General features: G+C 41.4%; 1 protein-coding gene across 5 annotated transcripts; it reads right to left on the bottom strand.

Moving 5' to 3' along the window:
* Positions 1-2,392: 2,392 nt before the first annotated feature.
* Positions 2,393-19,169, bottom strand: lrrc45 (leucine rich repeat containing 45). Of its 5 annotated transcripts, XM_084342653.1 has the most exons (19): positions 18,900-19,044; positions 18,049-18,201; positions 17,244-17,558; positions 16,506-16,567; positions 14,577-14,647; positions 13,851-14,029; positions 13,344-13,472; positions 12,461-12,573; positions 10,893-10,951; positions 10,659-10,736; positions 9,390-9,525; positions 8,752-8,829; positions 8,534-8,645; positions 8,380-8,450; positions 6,237-6,329; positions 5,550-5,642; positions 4,782-4,955; positions 4,175-4,322; positions 2,393-3,843 (listed from the first exon to the last, which is right to left on the bottom strand). In XM_084342653.1, exons 3-19 carry the CDS (start codon positions 17,470-17,472, stop codon positions 3,644-3,646), a joined length of 2,025 nt encoding a protein of 674 aa, XP_084198779.1. In that variant the 5' UTR covers positions 17,473-17,558; positions 18,049-18,201; positions 18,900-19,044; the 3' UTR covers positions 2,393-3,643. The 5 variants fall into 5 exon arrangements, with proteins under 5 accessions (XP_084198779.1, XP_084198780.1, XP_084198777.1 ...); XM_084342654.1 differs by lacking the exons at positions 18,049-18,201; positions 18,900-19,044 and adding an exon at positions 19,089-19,169; XM_084342651.1 differs by lacking the exon at positions 18,049-18,201.
* Positions 19,170-19,186: the final 17 nt, after the last annotated feature.

Below are 19,186 nucleotides of genomic sequence, written 5' to 3'. Positions count from 1 at the left end.
AAATCAAGTCTAACTTCTCTGTGACTTTGATTACATTTAAGTCTTGTCTATTTCTGCAACTAGGTAAGTTTTCTCTTTACATTTTGTCAATTCTTTATTTCATTTTACACAATAAAGAGGAAAATAACAACGATCAATTATTCAAATTCACTCCTGTGTCTTACATAAAGCTGAATGTCTCTGAGGGGGCTCTGAGTGACTACTGCTACCTCAGCTGTCTGAGACTGAGTACAAGTATCATTATTTTTTATGCAAAATATGAACAACTGTTTCTTTTGTTGTATGCGAAATAGCAAGTCTAAAGCTCAGCTGTCTTTGAAAGGAAAATTGTCTCCTCCAGATTTTCTTTGTTTTTTACTGTTGGAGGGGTAATGGTGACATTATCTCATGAGGAACATGATGGAGGTTCCTTCATATCACAAGACTTTCAATATGGGGAAACCCTGAAACAATGGAAGGCTTAAAAGATTAAGTTAATCAAAATTCGGTGTACTAAGATAATGATGAACAGAAAGTGCAGGAAAGACAGTCTAGACAAACATTTTATAGGCTTAAAAAGTCTGAGAACTATCTTGACAGTTAATGATCTTTGGCTGCATTTTCAAGACCCAGTGACCTCATACATCCCCACCCCACCAACACACAGCACACAGTGAACACCATGTATGTTCTCTGTTAAATAGAATGAAAGACAAATCCAGATCATCCACACGTCAACAAAAAACACGAGACATTCATTTTTTCAAATGAACACATTTAATATATACGTATATATAAAACATGTCATCAAAAACATGGTAGAAACACCTGAAGAAAAAAAAAAAATCACATGAAAAATATCCATCACACATCTGACACAATGTCAAGATATAACAGTCTGGTGTGACAGAGACAATATTAAGGCATTTGGACCTAATCTCATTGTGTGTATGTAAACAAAACAATGCTCCGTTGCCTTCATTTCATGCAGACTGAACAGAACCGGGCTGGACAGCTTGAGCAGATATAAATGATGACAACATGTAAAGGTGAGATTATTTGGCAATGATTGGAGCACATGTAAAGCAGGATGGCGGGGCTGTGATCATCAGCAGTATGTTTTCTTACAATAAGACAGATTATAATTAAGAAGCAATAGCACTTATTAGACTTTGACATTTTGAGGTACTTAGCAAGGTAGAACCAACATCCCTGATAATGTTTTTATTCTTTTCTTTCTGTTTGATGTTTAAACTACTTCTTCATGTAAGGAGAAATAACAATAGAGGATTTGGAGCATCACTATTAATGTGTAAACTGGTAATAATCTCATCCAGCTGGCAAACAAAAAGGGTCAAAGTCTAGCACACTGGTACCAACCCCTAGACGCTGATGTGTTCATTACACACACCAACATAATAGTGTTGGACTCAATAAACAACATAGATTATTGAGATGTTCATAGGACCACTAGAAGTGAGGGTAAAAATGTAAATTTTGCCACGAGGGTGTCAAGAGAACAGGGTCTTTGGCCCCCTCAAGAGCATTAAAGGAACAGAAAAACCAACATTGAAAATCCAATCATCATCTCCTCCCCACCACGCTGATGGAAGTTGGGTAAAGTTTCGTAGTGAACAAAACATTTCTGGAGCTTCACGGCAAAACAGCGTCGCATAAAATGGCTTCACACAACTCAGCCAGCTTAATCCAAGTCTTTGGAAGCCCGGCGATCCCAAATTGATTTGAAAGGACAGCTCTTGCACCCGACCCAGACGGGTGTGTGCTAACGCTATTTGCTTAGCAGCTACAAAGAAGAATTTGGCTGAACAAGAGTGTAAATAATGTATTTTTTAAATCAGTTTGTTACGTTTTAGTGACAATCCTCATCTACTTCAGTTGTTTAGAAGAAGGCTGCCAAGCTGTTTTGCTGTGAAGCTTCAGATACTTCACCTTGAGGGTGAGTGGATAACAACTGCATTTTATTTTTGGGTGAACTGTTCCATTAATGTGCTGAATTTGTCTAAAGATCTTATAATATTCTTCCTCTGTGGGCCTTGAATATCCTCAGCAGATGTCATGGATGTCAGGCCAGTAGCTGTTAGCCTTGCTAGCAGTGTGGAGTTAGAGAAAGCGATGTCGGTTGGTCTGTCCTCCACTTTGGTCCAGACTTAATGTCAGTACCTATTTGATGGATTGCCATCAGATTTTCAAATTAAGAAATGAGACTTGGAAATGTCAGGCTGCTAACATGCTAATTCAACGTGCTGAAGATGGTGTAAACATTATAACTGCTCAACATCAGCACGCTGTCCTTGTGCAATGTTACAGTGCTGAGCTCAGAGTGTTACATAGCTGCAGACTGACAGTGTTGCTAAGCACCAAAGTGTTGGTCCAGCCTTTTATGGATCATTCTGGTTTGTGACGTGGTTTTTTTTTTTTCACCTTAACCAATCAGTATGTTATGCTGCGTTCAAGACAACCGGGAACTCAAACATTTCGACCTCTGACGAGAAAAAGCACAAAGTCAGAATCCTGGTTGTTAATTGAACAGATCGATCTACCCGACATCATGAGGGAGCAGCTGTCTGATGTCACACGACGACAGCAGCTCCCATGAGGAGGGGTAGGATGTATCTGTAGACGACATTGTGTTCGTCTACTGGACGGAATTTTTAGATACGTTTTCAAGTATAAGTGCAAAATAAAAGGTCGGATTTTTCCCTCTGATTCATTTATATAGGCGAGGAGTTTGCACCGCACTGTGTCAAGACAACATCAGTCTCTCAGTCAGCCACGTTCTTTGTTCACCTGAAACACTAGGCGGTCGAAAGCTGGAAATTTCAGCCAGGAAACTCTGACCGTGACTTTGACTGGAACACAGCATAAGTAAGTAAGTGAGGTGTCTTCAAACGACACAGAAGCTGTCGGAGTGGTTGCTGTGTCTTACGTCAAGAATCGAAGAACTGGACTTCGAACAATCTGTACTGTGTGAAAGCCTGTTGCCATTTTTGTGATGTCGCAAAGTAGTTAGCAAGCGTAGGAGGATGGCATACCCATTCTTACTCCAGTTTACCAAGCTGTGATTAGTCAACTGTTTCTCCAAACAATGGAAACAGACGTCAAAAGCAGCAGAACAGGACAGATCAGAGACTGTGGCTGAAAAAGAGGTCAGGCAGCAGTAAGCTAATCTTTAAGAAGAGTAAAATCATAAACAACACCGAGCCACTTCCTTCTACAGCTTTGACAGTGAGGGGATTGTTACCAAAGTTTTAGATGCGCTCACTTTTACTTCTAATCTAACCCGTCTGATCTTCGGGCTGCGTGTGCTGACCGGCTCAACTTCTTCACTGTGTCAGATCAGCTTTTACATCAGTGACTAAAACATTATCATAACTGATAGAAATGATGAACATAGCAAATAAAATAAAAGTGAAGCTGTAATAATGAAGCTAAATGTTCTCTTAAGATTTCAGTGATGATGGAAACAAAATGGCCGTCTCTTCCTTTAAACTAGGTGCACCTGTTGGGGCTTGTAAGTGACGAGGTGAACCACCTGGGATTGGGAACAAGGCTCCGACAGTTTTCCTTGTAAAATAAAACCCTTGACTTCTTGACTGCGTCTGCACATTGTAGAGGGGGGGTGGGGGAGTTGGAAATCTCTGGGTCATTTCTTGGGGCTGCTGTAGTGTCCCAGAGGGGAGCCCTGAACATAGGTGAGGATGGCGCTCTGCAGGTAGCTGGCTCTTTGTGCCTCGTCCTCCCTCATCCTCTGGATCTCTGCCTCTCTCAGCCGCAGCTTCTCCAGCATTGAAGTCATCTCACTCTGTTTGTCGAGGAGCGCCTCTCTGTGGTTGCTGCTTAGTACTGCAGGACAGCGAGCCACAAAGGGAGAAGGGTATGAAATACAGCTGCACAGGAAATATTTCAGATTTCACACATGATGCATGGGAAAATGTCTGACCTGGTTAAATGAGAAAACACTGAATAAACAAGTCAAGTGTTTTTTGTTTTTCTAAAACGTAGAACGTTGGTTGTCTCTTTACATTTAAAACGTTTTATATCTTGCATTATGGAACCTCATGCTTCTGCTATTAAATTATTTATTCAGAGAAAAATTATCTGTACTAGAAAAAAGGTAACAATAGCAAGAAAAAGACATGTAATGTGACAAGAAAACAGAGAAGGAGTGTTCCACCTTTAATCTCTCTCTCCAGAGCACTGATCTTCTCTCTGAGTCCTCCCTGTGCCGTCCTCTCTGCATGTAAATGTCCAATCTGCTCCTGCAGCTCCACCCTGACCCGGCTCACCTCAGCCACTTTCTCCTGGTCCTTACCCGACAGCTCCTGCAACAACACGCCACCTGTTCAACACCAAAGCCTTTTCATTTCAACAAAAACCCTATATCTATCACTTCCTCCGATGTTGGCAGTCTTTTATGGAGTTGCAAAGAAGAAAGGAGTTATTTTGGTGGTCCAGCATCTGTCTGCAAATAAAAGTCCCTTTTAGTTTCTCATAGACGACAGAGATGTTTGGGGACTGACAGTTTTCACTCTCCTGACTGAATCATCAGTACAAAAGATGAACAGCTGAACCAGAAAATATCTGGTTGTTTGATAGAAAGTGAATGTACAAGTCTGGGGACATCTGAGTTTTACTCTGTGTTCAGGACTCCTTACTCCAGTATACTGTAGCTTAACATATCAAATAGCTGTTTGTTCTGAATCTCATATATTCAACCTGTAATTCATACACAGGAGTCACATATACATAGTGAATCTAACAGGCAGCTGGAGGGTCCTGACCTGCTGGAGCTCCTCTATCCTTCGCCGCAGGCCGTCCATCTCGATGCTCTGCTGGCTGTTCTTCACCTGCAGCTCGGAGACGGTCTGTTTCTGCTGGGAGCAGTGGAGCTGGACCTCCTGCAGGGAGGAACGCACCGAGCGAAGCTTTTCCTCCAATGTCGACACATGCTCCTGCTACTCAGAGGAAACAAAGGCGGAAGTTAGGATGACGGTGAACAACTGACTGATAATCCACTCAGTATCAATACTGCTTTCCAGAGACAAACAAATAAAGACATGTCAGGGAGAGGGAGAGAAGTGTGTGTGTGTGTGTGTGTGTGTGTGTGTAAGGCAAGGTCTGAAATACAAATGAATTTAAACAAGTCAGAAAAATACAGTCAGAATAATGTTGACCTTGTCCTGTCCGGTTCCTCTGTATTTCATGGTAACCATAATGTCTTTGTGGCATTTCTATCCAATCATAACCATGACTGAGTATCAAACCTCAACACTGTTTTGGTGAACTCCAAAATGTGTCTGTTGACAGTTTTCAAGGTATTGTACTAAAGTTAAAAATTCCAGTATAGTGACTTGTTTAATGAACGAGTCATTTTAGCCTTTAGTAACTGATGACAGGTAAACCAGATGAACCAGATAAGGTTCTAGCGAATTCAATGCTCAATTTGAATTTTTAAAAATGCAAACATGCAAATAAGCGGACCTAATTTGTACTTTTCTTTGGACAAAAGCCAGTGAATGAATGTTAATGTACCATGTTAATCAACCTACCTCCTCTAGACGCACTTGAGCTCTCACTCTGCCCAGCTCCTCCTCTGCCTGGGCCCTCTCTGTTACACATGCCGCTTTAGCTTTGCTCAGTTCCTATGACAGACAGACATTATGACATGACGTTAAGAGCGCAGATGTTAATCTCATCGTGTCAACCAACCGTACCTCTCCAGCTACAGTGCATATCGTTTTTTCATCCACCTAGAACGGATGTTTTCTCATGTTTTTCATTCAACCACAGCATGACCTGAGAAGAGGGAAGTTCCCAGCTTGAGAGGAGTCAATTTTTGGATTTGAATAATTCTGCTGTTTGGACAGTTACAGTTAGAGGGAAAACTTCCAAATCAGCCTCCATTCAGTCTTTGGCATTTAACACCAACTGCTTGTGGTCAATTTATGTAAAGTTGTCGTGTGTGTGTGAGTTATGTGGCACACTGTACAGGTGTTCCTCTGTGGCTGTTTCTGATATTAGAATTGTTTTATTTTTCAAGATATGTCCAGCAGATTACAGTCTGGTCCTAACGTCTTTGTTCACATGCATCAGAAACACATTCATGAGGAAACTGAAGGAAATCTGGCTTTGGGGTTGATAAATAACTACGATCTGTTAGCTGTTAGTTATTGTTGACTTAATGTATATATTGCATTGATTGTGTCTGTGTGTCTTTTAAACATAGAAACTCTGACCTCTTCCAGTTGTATCCGCTGTCCCTCCAGTTTGAAGATGCGTTCCTGAAGGGCTCTCTCACTCTCCTCCAGATGTCGATTCACATGCTCCACCTATACAGAAATGTACAATTTTAGCATTTGATGTTTTTCTTCCAATCTAGATCTATTAGATTAGTAACCCATACACTAAAGTCAAACAAACAATAAACTGTCATCAACTGTGTACAAAAACTGAAGTGTAAAAGCAGCATGTGGGTAACTGTATGAGGTGGACTCCTTTTTTAAGTAGCTCACTCACTCGTGTATCATTGTCAGACTCAGGACTTTGATCCTTTCAAAAGAATTTTCAAAATCTAATTGGCAGAACCAGAGATATCATCCTCTTTACCTGTTTTAAACTGCATTCAAGGTGTAATCTGTTAGTAGCAGCTATTGAAGCCTTGAACCTTTAGCCTCAGCTTCTTTCTAACTTCACATGCAGATTGTTTCATATTCAAACCTGATGATATTTGTCAGTGTTCACACACACACAGCTCCCTCTGCAGACACACAAGGCATTATACATACAGTGGCTACAGAGCAACATTGTAATTAATTGAAGTTGTGTCCACCTGATGAAGAACATAATGAACTCTCTTTCAGCTCTGCCTTTGTTTCCACTAACGTCTGAGGAGAATATCTGGCTCTGTAGCTGCTGATTGCTCCACTTTATTTAGTCTTTGTCTGTCTGTCTGCCTGTTTGGTGCTGAGTAGATAGTGATCAGTAGCTTTTTCACACTTGCATATCATGGTTCATTTCAGAGATTGGAAACAAGCCAACAATTTATCTATGTAGATTATTTAAACTGTGGGATTTGGAATTGAGTTCACCTGAAATGTTGCTAATATTTCCCCAGTACACAGAAAATGTGTGCACACAAGTACAGAGTTACATTAGGTCAAAGTAAACTTTTATGTTCTTGACCAGCCAGACCTGGTTATATAACTAATATATATAATTAAACGTGTATAGGGGAGTCACCATTTTGACTATCAATCAAACAAAATTAGCTTTCAATTTTGAGCTTTGAAATGAAAAGCGCGACCACTGCTGGAGTCAGAGATGACAGAGAGACAGAACTGGAAAACCCACCTGCCTTCCTGAAGTCCCCAGTGTGACAACCGGTCACCTTCTCTGTGAGTTATGTCAACGACAAACACATCGTGACAGAAAAACTCGACAGCTGCTTAATACTCCCTCAACACGGCAACTGTTTGTCTGTGAAAGCCTGCTGACCATTTGTTGCATTGTGAATGTTTTGTGGTTGTGCAGATTGTTGTTTGTGAGTTAACTGAACTGTGGTGGGGAATATCTGAAGGGAAATCCTGGGGCCGGTTCTATAAAACACACTAAGAAACAGGGCATTCAAGACCAAAACCTGACTTGAATGAGCCAAACAAATTAGTTGGGGCTGTAAGTGGTAGCAGTGAAACTAACTGCACATGCACACTTATTCTCAAGCAGTCAAGAGGTCGAACATGGATCAAATAGATCCATCATGGCAAACAGCAGCGTTGCAGAAGGAGCGACTATGTTCACAGCCACCAAGCAGAGGAAGCATGAAGACATTTAATCAACACTGAAGCAGTGATGAACATCGCACCGCCACAGGCGAGCCCTTCAACGAAAACTCAAGCTTTCAGTTACATTTCATGTTAGAGGTGTCAACATTGGCCTGTGATAATTTGAAGTCGATTGGGTGAAGTTCTTGGAGGAGTTTGTTAAACTACAACACATGCAAATTGCAAAAAATGAGCTCAAAATTCAAAATGGAGGATTTCTTGTTGGGTTTAGGTGATGGCCCCAGGAGACTTTTTTAGGTCTAGATGTAATACAGATTTTATACATGCAGGTAAAAGTAGTCCCGGGGGCTACATTTTAGGGGGCGCTAGTGAGCCATTTTTGTCACGCCCACGGCTGAACCCCATAAAATACATTAGTTTCCACCACGATTGAATATTGTGCCGAATTTCATGAGTTTTTGAGCATGTTAAAGCCCCCAAATAGCAATTTATTTGCATAAATAATAATCAGAGCATTCCAATAGGTCCTTCACATGGCTCATGCTCGGGCACAAAAAAGGTCACACAACTGCTTTTAACGAAACCAGAGAAAGGCTACCTCCTTCTGTCGGAGACTGTCCATGTCCTCCAGAGCTTGCTTGGACCTTCTCTTCTCTATTTCCAGACGCTCTGTCAGAGGTTGACATACATGAAAGTGAAAAAAATGACATTTTCTGTAATAAAGCCTGCTGTGTTTTATAAGTGTGTGTTACCTTCTGTCTGTGCTAGACGCAGCTTTAGCTCTGCTGTGCTGTTGGTCAGCTCCTGCTTCAGGTCAAAGATCTGCTGCTGCTGAGACTTACACCTGCGCTCCTTCTCCTCCACCTAACACACAACATAATGCAGCTTTGGTCTGCATGTGTGTGTTCAACATTGTGCTCAGGATACTCTGACATAAACCCACACTGTTTTGAACAGACATTATTCTTACTTTATTCCTGAGCTGGAGGTTGGTTTCTGTCAGGTTTTGGATCTCTCTGAGGAGTTTGCCCTCTCTGAGTGCACCGTCCTACATGATGGAAACACAGGAGGGACATTCATTTGTGACAGCGTCATCTCAGCAAGCAAACATGATTTTATTTTGGGTTTGTCAGCTTGTCATAATGTGTTAATTTTGCAGGATTTGTTGTTCAGGTCACTGAATCTGAGCAGATTATAGCTGGAAACAGACACCAGTCACTATACTTTAATAACAACACTGAACTCTGACTTGATTTTTATCTCTTTGCCATATCAGGCTGTATATTGTAAAAGAGATGTTTCTTTCTTGGTATCACCAGGTCGATTTCAGTGATACTGTCCAGGTTCACATGAGAAGTAAGTTGAAGATATGAAATTAAATAAAACTTTAAACTCAACCCAACATTATGATTATAATATTCAACATCCCCCTCTTCTAGAGTCTGTTTTTATACTTCCATCCTCTCATTTCTCAGCCAATCACATGTCACCACATAACATTAGCTGGTTAAATCCAAGTTTCCTTTTAATTCAAACGCTGACATTTGTGTTAATCTCTGAGGTGTAATGACTTGCTCCAGTGTTTTCTCTCCTCTCGTCTGTCCTTACCTCTTGCTCTTTCTTCCTCTCCCTGCTCTGTCGCTCCCTCAGCTCTTCCTTCTCAGCCTTCACTCGTGTCAGCAGCTCTCCCATGTTGTGGTTTTTCTGCTCAGAGAGGGCGAGGGCAGCCTCTGTCATCTGCAGCCTGAACAACATCACATGATCAGAGTTACAGCCTTACCATGATGATTTGAAGATGAATATACGTCTCGTGCACTCAGGAGAACAAAGACTTCAACGTGTACACAGGCCAGCAAAACTGTTTGATTTGGCTGAATGTGCGTCATTATTTCAGTTTCAGGTTGACTTTACTAGAAAGAGGGTCTTTGTCATCTTATAAAAAGGTAACCTGCTGTCTTATGATGTACTATGTATTATAATACCAGCCCACAATCACTTTTTTGAATGTCTGACAAGGCTCATGTGACATCACAATTCAGTATAGTATTTGTCATCAGATAACTGCAGGGTGCATGGAGAAGGAAAACCTGTCTAATGACAACGTCCACATTTTCATGACGTCTCAACAAGTTTTGGATCCAGTCTAAAACGTTTGACCCATAAACATCATAAAGAATAACAGTTCATGGTAACTAGATCACTGTTATTAACGTTTTCTACGGCTTTTTATAGTATTGTGTTATGTTTGAACAAGTACCACAGGCTGTATTTACTTGCTTCTATTGCCTTTTTATATTATGCATGTGAATCCAACAGGAGTGACTCCTAGAACCACATTAAAGGAACAGTCCACACATTAAGGAAAATTCAGTCATCATCTCCCTCATCCCCATGCCGATGGCAGTCAAGTGAAAATCATTAAATGACATTAGAAGTGAAATATTGTGTTTAGAGGAGTAAAGTAATAATGTTTCTCTGAGCATCTTCAGCAGTGTACCTGGGTGGGATATACAGTATATACTGTACTGAGATCCTCCCTAGTACAAAGAGCTCATAGCATTATATGATTCAAAGTGAAGGAATTTAAGCTTTTGTCAGAAGTTGTCCTCTACCTAAAAAACCCTCAGGTACAGTAACCTCCAGTAACCAATAATAGCTGCCCCTCAAACTGCCTGATTAAATATTAAGTGTGTAAGAGTGTTTCGGGAGGGCTGGGTCAGGGATGTTTACACTGTAGTTCATACTGGAGTCCTTCATGCAACCTTGTGCTTTACTTAAAAAATATTCCTGTGACCTATATTATACACAAAACCTGCACAAAGACTGTGCTTCTCTTCTTCATTGTGAATATGGAATGAAGGAAAGAGAAATGTTTACTTGGCAGTGAGAGAGTTGACAGCCGACTTCCTCTCATTCAGAGCTTCCTGGAGTTGGCCTATCTGAACGGAGGTGGACCTAATCAAACAGAAAGAGGTAACGAGTTCATAGTCATGAGGTCATGGATACAAAATGAGACTGGAGCAGAGTGACAGTTTTACTACATCTCAATGGGTCTATTTCCTTTCCTTCTGTTTATGGCCAATGACTGCACACAGTAACACCTCAACTCACCTGCTGGAGCGTCCCATCTCCTCCCTCTGCCTGTCTATGGTTTCCATCAGGCTTAAGAACTGAAAGAGAGGAGGAACAACCACAGTCATCACCAATAACCTCAACCTAAATCTGCAGTATTCCATCAAAAAAGTGTGTGTTTTAAAAAGAGTTAAGATGAATAAAACCATAATTTGTCTGGCTGTTTCAATGCTTGTTACCATGAACCATGAAGACAGGGGCCAGTTACACTAACTGGTCTTGACTGAGACTGGCCCTCACTGCTAAGTCAGTGTGAATGGGGTTAGTCATTGTAAAGACCAGTCTTTAGAATAGACTGTACGTCTGCTCCACCAACTAAACTCAAGCCTAGTCATAACTTTGCCCAGTCTTAGCAATGCACATTCACGTGAATGCCCACGGGACGGGACTGTGGCTATGCCAAGCACCAGCTTGTGTTACAAGAATACATTTGTTATCGCAATGCATAATATGTGTGTGTAGCGAGTGTCTGGTGGAGCGAGAGAGTGAGCGACTGAAGGTGATAGTGAATACAAGCAGAGCTGAGAAGAAAGTTAGTGGTAATAATGCATTGAGCTAAATGGTTACAAGGAAAATGCTATCATGCTAAGATATAGCAGGTAGAATGCTTACCATGCTCATCATTGTAGTTTAGCATGCTAACTTCATATTATCAGTCATTAAATAACTACAACAGAACATAGCACAGCTGAGGTCGACAGGATCGTCATTGGTTCTTCAGGTATTTGCTAGAGGAAATTTAGGGCATCACCTCAGACAGTAGAATACATTGTCAATGAACCGTGAATGTCTGTGCTACATTTCTTTTTTTTTTACCAATTTATCAAGTAGATTTTGAGATATTTTACAGGTGAAGTGAAAACACTGATCTGCTGGTGGCTCCATTGATAATTACCAAATTGCAATCCATGCAATAACTGACTATAATTACTAAAGGTGAGGTGTCAACCATTTCGGTGCTAGAGGTAAAGTCAGAGGATTACCATAGTCAGTGAGATTTACCATCTGGGGACCATGACTGTTGTACAAAAATATGTGCCAATTCATCCAGTGGATGCAGAGATATTTTACAATGAAAATGTGTGAAAGCTTAAAGTATAGCACCTGTTGGTGGCACAGAAGAAAAGTAAGAGGATCACCAAAGTCATTAAAATTCATCTTTTGGGGACCATGAACATCTGTACAAAATTTCAGAGTGATCCATCTCATAATTGTTGAGATACTTCACTTAAAAAAGTTGACCAAATGTCAGCCACATGGTGGCACTAGAGTAGATGTCAGGGGATCATCAAAGTTGGTAGAATTGATCCTGTTAGGGCCATGAATATCTGAACAACACTTCATGGCAATCATGCCTATAGCTGTTGAGGTATTCCATTGGACCAAAGTGGTGGCCCAACCGACAAACCTGAAAATATCTGCAAATATCTGCAAAAAACTGCAAATATCTACAAATATCTGCAAATATCTGCGTGGCCAGACTCTCATTAGGACATATTTTTCTTTCCTCCACCAGGAGTTTTTTCATTCTTTAGTGTGAGGCTTACCTGGTGACCCTTCTCCTCCTTTAGTTTATGAATCTCCTTGCTGAGGACCTGGCTCCTGCTGCGGGTCTCTCTCAGAGTAGACTGTCTGTCTGTGTTGTGCCCTGTGGTCTGCTCTTAAAGGGTGAGACAACAGGAGTGAAAGGTTAATGATTGACAAGCGAGAATAATGGGTCCACGTGGATGATGGTATGTTAACAGTTGGCACTCAGTGATAACCTGCACCACATTCAAATCCATATTATAGGAGTGTAAGGAAAGGTGTAACAAGATATTATTCAAATTGAAGCCATACCGTTAGAGTTACAACCACAGACGGTTATTATTGAGGCAGTTAATGTGTCCTCTGAATGTAAGACCGAAGCTGAGGCAACAACAAACCGTATACCACCAGCAGCTGTCTTCATGGTGTATATTTTATATACTGTAGATAACAGTGTGCCAAACAAGCCTTGTATATCATAATGAACGTGTTGAGCATCCAGCTGAAACAATCTGGTGTCCTGTTTAAAGTGAAGCCCATTGTTTTTGTAACATTATAGAGGATCTATTGTCTGTGGAGGATAAAACATTTTGGTCACACTTAGACTAAACTAGAGACCATCCTGCAATAGGATTACAATGCTTTGGCCACCGTCAACATGTTAGCATTCCAACCCATGAGTACTCAGTAGTGATTACTACTTTATTACAAGAGTAGTCATGGGATAGACCCCACACATCTTAAAAGTCAGCCTACAATTTGATCACAACTTCACATCTGTGAGGTTTTGTGACTGCATCTTGATTGGTTTGACAAAATGTGTCCTTCAGGGACAACATTTCGCTATGATACACACACGCACACACACACACACACACACACACACACACACACACACCTTACCAAGAGCTCTGAGCGTGTCACTAGGTATGTTGTTCCCTGCCATCTCCAGCTGCACTATGCTCTTGTTCTTCTGCAGAGCCTCCAGCAGAGCCCTGCCACCCAGCAGACCAATGTTGTTCCACCTCAGATCTGTGAACACATTGGACCATCAGTCAGTCGGGCCACATACACTAGAATAAAAAGAGAATCCCTTTTTTCTAGATCACTGCAGACAAAAGACATGGTGTCTCTGTATGTCTATGGCTGTTGTGGATCTGTGATCGGTCAGGCCCAAGACCCCGATCTCAACCCCTGCGTGACTAACTGCTTAGAACAGTCATATGTACTTCAGAGCTATGAAGATCACTAATACAGGCCTGGAGGTTAATTGATGATAAATAATCACAATTTAAATTGCAAGTTCAAAAAATGTTCTGACAAAAAACAAAAGAACTTCAGTGTTAGTGTTCAACAGATTCTTATACACCACATTACAAAGTGAAGGTGTTATACTTTATCATGTGTCACCTAGAACTTCCACAGTGTTATTGTGTTTAAGTGCCAGCCCGAGCTCGGATGCTCCATGGTGGTTGATCTGATTGTTGCGCAGGTCCAGATGTGTCAGCTGGCTGTTGGAGGCCAAACCTTCACAAAAGAGTGAGAAGGCTTCATCCCACACCCCCAGAGCGTTCCACTCCAACACCAGCCTGCAAACCAGATTCACACATTTGAAGCATACTTTGTTGATGGGGACTTGTTCTCTGTTGCTGCAGTGGGGGGTTATTTTCTATTAAAAATCAAGTCGTGTCCTGACTGAAAATGCTTTCTTGGAAGGTAAATGAGTTATTAGCTGGCTGAAATAATAAATATTAGCAATCAATTTTAGTAAGTATTTTTCTGACCAACTGTGAGCAGATCTGACAGTACAGAACTCTGTTTGGATTCAAGCTAATTAGCTCAAGACTGATGTGGGCAGCGTGGGAATAATGGGTTATTCCAACCAACATTATGCTAGGTTAAACAATTATAGTCAAACGGCAGCTCTTTACTATTAACCCTGAACACCCTCATACCCCTCCCCCTGTGTTGCATGTATGGTTGCAATGGATGTAAAGTTGCACGTCAGCATTTTTTTTCTCACCCAGGGTGCTGTGATTGGCTATTACTCGTTGCCTCAACGCATCCTCACGCTTGGATGTTGTACATCTTGATGCCTGCTGTGTAATATTCTCACACGAAGAGCATTTTTCTCACCTACGCAGAGTCTTGTTACGTGCGAGCAGCCTTCCCAACACCTCAGCTCCTTTGGATCTTAAGTTATTCCCCTGTGAACAATATTTTGCATTAATGTGTTGATGAAGGTTCTCAGTCATGTCTGTATAGTAGGCAACTGGACTTCTTGAAGATGTTTCACCTCTCATCTAAGAGGCTTCTTCAGTTCTAACTCACTGGAAGGGAGTTGCGTTTAAACTCTGTGTGGGAGTGTCCTTACAGAGTCATTAAGGACATGTGTGAGCTCTGAGCTTCAGAGTTGTTAGGGCCACTTGTGATACAGTGAAGGTTTCTACAGACAAAAGCACGACTATGCCATGGGCTCACCGGTGTCCCCGATGGTGGCCAACCTCTACATGGAAGAAGTTGAGAGCAGAGCCTTGATTACCTTCACAGGAACTGCTCCTAGCCACTGGTTCAGGTATGTGGACGACACCTGGGTCAAAATCAGAACAAGGGAAGTGGAAGCCTTCACAGAACATATAAATGCTGTGGACAATAACATAAAGTTCACACAGGAAGATGTCAGAGGACACAGTCTGCCCTTCTTGGACTGTGCAATACACATTGAAGAAGAAGCCTAAACATTGAGGTGTACAGAAAACCTACACACAGATCAGTACTTGCTGTTCAACTCTCATCACCCTCTGGAGCACAAGCTGGGGGTCATCAGAAACATAAACCATCAGGCTGAGACTGTCCCCACTAAGACCCCGTACACACGTAGCCGGGTATCTGCTAAAACGAATATATTTTTCTACGTTTGGACCTGTCATCCACATGAAAACGCATCATAAACGAATATTTAAAAAAACTCCGGGCAAAGTGAAGATTTGCGAATACTCCGTTTATGCATTTGCGTGTAGACAGAGATAACCGGAGTTTTGCGTTTTCGAACGTCACAATATGCGCCAAAAAAACAACAAATCTGCTCTGACATCAAACGTGCGACCTTTGTTTACTGCAGAAGCATGGCTCCGAGTGCCTTGAAAACTGTGGTGGTGTTAACTATTGTGCAGGCGCTGTTTACCTCTTTGATTTTACAAGCCCAACTACTGCTCCAAGAGCACAGGCGACGGATAACATTGCGTGACAATTTCCGTATGTCCCGGTCCTCACTCCTGTCGCTGTCGGAGTTATTACGTCCTCATATCGAGGGGCAGTCCACTGTCATGCGATCACCCGTCAGTGTGATTGAAAACGCAGATGTTCGGTTATGTGTGGAAGGGTTTTTTTTCGAAAACGAGGTAGTGTGGATGAAATTTATTTTATAAACGGAGGGGGGGAGATATTCGGTTTTAAAAATACCCGGCTACGTGTGTACATAGCCTAAGTCAGAGGGGAAGAAGAAGGAACAGAACCACATACACTTACATCTGAAGGAGAAAATTCATTCCTTTGAGGACAACAATGTAAACATGTTGTCCAGAAAAGACAGATGGTTTGAAAGAGTAAAAGAATCCATCTTTGTCAAACTGGAACGACCGTCTTTGAAAAGAGGAGGTGGCCTGAGACACTACTTATCACCCACCTACAATGCAGTCCTGAGTTCTCTCCCCAGACAGCTTAACAACCATTCACACCTGGGCTCACCTAGGAGCAACCCACATGAAGGCCGGTTGGGTTCAACGACCCACAAGTGGCCCTAACGACTCTGAAACTCAGAGCTCACACGTGTCCTTAATGACTCTGTAAGGACACTCCCACAGTTTAAAAGCCTGCAGCTCCTCCAGTTAGTTAGAACTGAAGAAGCCTCTTGGATGAGAGGTGAAACATCTTCAAGAAACTGAAACAAGTCCAGTTGACTACAATACAGCACTTTTTTAAAATTTTGCAGTAACCAACTCGTGTGTCATGAAAAAAATCCAATCATGACTTACAGTGTTAACAGTGTAATTTTGCAAGTGTTACCTTCAAATCCAGGACTTTTACGGTTGTGTTGCCAAACAGTCCAGTCAGCAGTACTGTAGCACCTGAGAGTCACAGACAAGTATGGAAGTAGATACGGTACATCATTATACATGATATTATAATGCAAAGCCAAAACCAATAATGAATAAGAGCTCCAAAATCTATTAAACACATAGTGACATGTTCCTTCAATAGCATGAACTGACTGACTGTGTTCAGCACACACACCGCATACTTCTCTGTTGTGACGCTGGTTACAGGCAGCGCACACACCTACACACACGCCACACATTTCTCCGATCCGTTCACTAAGTATTTAGAACACCTTGCAATGATCCCTCTCCCCTCAACCATTTCAGTAGCACAATCAAGGGTACAAACTCCTTTTAAAAAGAGCGCTTTATGTGTAACACACATACATTATCCACCGCTGTCTACGCTGCTGGAAAATGGCGACATTTCTGTATTATAAATCCTTTTTTAATTTGGTCTTGCGCAACATTCTTATATTTTCAGACACTGTTTTTTATTTTTTATTTTCATGAGCTGTAAGTCGTAATCATCAAAATTAAAACAAAAAAAGACTTGAAATATTTCATGTAATGAATCCAGAATATATGAAAGTTTCTTTTTTAGAATTAAATTACAGGGGGAAAAAAATGTTTTCCATGATATTCTAATTTTTTTAGATGCACCTGTACATATACAGGCTGTGTGAGGATTTTAAGACTTACACACCTTCCTCGCTGAGCATGCAGTCACTGAGTGAGACCTCTGTAAAGACGGTGTCTTTCTGGAAGGCCTTGGCCAGCACAGAGCAGGTATCTGCAGACAGGCTCTGTCCACTCAGGTCCAGTCTGGAGCCCTGAGCAGTCCTGTTCTCCTGGAGCTGAGCCACGACACTCTCCTGAGGCTCCACACCCCCATCCTTACACAGACGCAGGTACGTCCGTCTGAAATCCTCCATTCTGGGTCACTAGTCTCTCCTTTTCATCTGAGATGTACAAGGTTGACTTCACATCACAACTTCTTCTTCCCTCTGTGACCTGTTGACTGGAGAAGAATAGTTAATGTACAGAGTAGGGATGAAAGGATTAGATGAAAAACTGATCAACAAAAAATTAATCAGTGAATATTTTGGGAATTGATTAAACCTTCATTTATTCATTTTTTTTCAAAGCCAAACATTCCAATGTTCAAGCCTTTAAATGTCAAAGATGTGATTGTAAACTGAACATTGTTGGATTTTGGTCTGAACAAAACATTTGATGACATCATCTTTCTCACTTTCGTTTTGGACTGAAGGTTAAGTGGATGAATGAGAAAATAACTGACAGATTATTTGATAATGAGAAAATAACTGTTAGTTGTATCCCTGTGACTAACACCATGTTTTGTAAATTTCTGGCTCTTGTCAAACTGACAATAGATTTCATAGGACATAGATACCACTGCTTAAATAATTCTGGTGTCCTGCATCAAACTGCACTTCCAATGGGACTCTTTCTACCAGTGTCTTAGTCATGTCAAGAGATCCACTTACAGCTTATTACCATTAGTCCATAAGTAAATGGAGGTGGATGCAGGACTGCAGGAGGACCAAAGTCAAACAACAGTAATCAGCTGCTTTTGTGAGGCTGAATGCTTGAAACTCCTGACTGGCTACTTCTGATAGACTGCTTCCTACTGGATTCATCTGCCAACAGTACAGTTTCTGATTAGGAATATAATACTCAGACTAGTTAGGCACTGACAGTGTCCTGAGTCTCTGTAATGGACAATAAGACTCCTTTAACCCAATACACAGTGCAGATACTGTAAGTTGCACTGAAATCAGCTGACCAGCAGAATCCATGAGTAATAGACAGTAAATTAAAAAACTAAAACTAAACTGAACTTTGTGTTACGTCACTATGTCAACCGCCATAAAAACTATAGCAGGTTAGAGTCCATTATGATTTCGACAAGAACACCAACACCTTCCAGAACCACCACTTCAATTCAGCAACATCCAACCTAATAACAACACAACATATCAACAAGAAATTCGAAGTTTGCGAACTGATCTGCCAGCTAAGTTAGCTACATGGCGGAAGCTTTCATTGTGACACAAAAGCAGTAAATTAACTGAAACAAATGCTGCTTAAGAGAATTATATGTGTGCCGAATTGGAAAATGGCGTCTATTGATTTAGAAAAAATATTTCGTTTTTGTTATACAAGATACTTAGTTCGCTGGTAAGCGAGCTAAAATTTAATTCCCAAATTTTGAATGACAGTGTCGCGCACCGTTATTGTGACACGGTCTGCACACGGTTCGAAGGCTCGTTCAGTTGGCTGTTAGTTTCCCCTTTAAAAATACGGATATTATCATGAGACAGGTGAAAACACAGACCTCAGAGACTGCAGGACAGTTACCTTCCTGGCAGTTATTGTTGTAGAAAACACAGCTGACAGGCAGAAGGAAGCCAAGCGGCAAAGTAACTAGGAAGTTGTTTCGGCGCAAAGCATCTTGGTCAACGTAGTTTCCAGAATCTTTCAGCAGCCCACCCTTGTTCTGTGTGAGGATAAGACAGTCACTTACTCTATACTGCTCTTGAATCCATCAGAACTGTCGGGGCGAGTAAGGTTATTTAATGTAGTGATTCATACCGTTGTGTTATTGTGGCCTGGAGCCCACAT

The sequence above is a fragment of the Pagrus pagrus genome, assembly GCF_965226575.1.
Source record: "Pagrus pagrus genome assembly, chromosome: 21".
NCBI classification, from domain to species: domain Eukaryota; kingdom Metazoa; phylum Chordata; class Actinopteri; order Spariformes; family Sparidae; genus Pagrus; species Pagrus pagrus.
Note: the sequence above shows the minus strand (reverse complement) of the source record. Positions and strands in the feature narration are given on the sequence as shown.

Coding starts and splice junctions, on each gene's coding strand:
- lrrc45 (XM_084342654.1), bottom strand. CDS start 17,472: ATGGAGGATTTCAGACGGACGTACCTGCGTCTGTGTAAGGATGGGGGT. Junction 8,646..8,751: donor ACCTCCAGCTCAGGAATAAA/GTAAGAATAATG, acceptor GTTGTGTGTTAG/GTGGAGGAGAAGGAGCGCAG. Junction 3,844..4,174: donor TCTGGAGAGAGAGATTAAAG/GTGGAACACTCC, acceptor GCTGTCCTGCAG/TACTAAGCAGCAACCACAGA.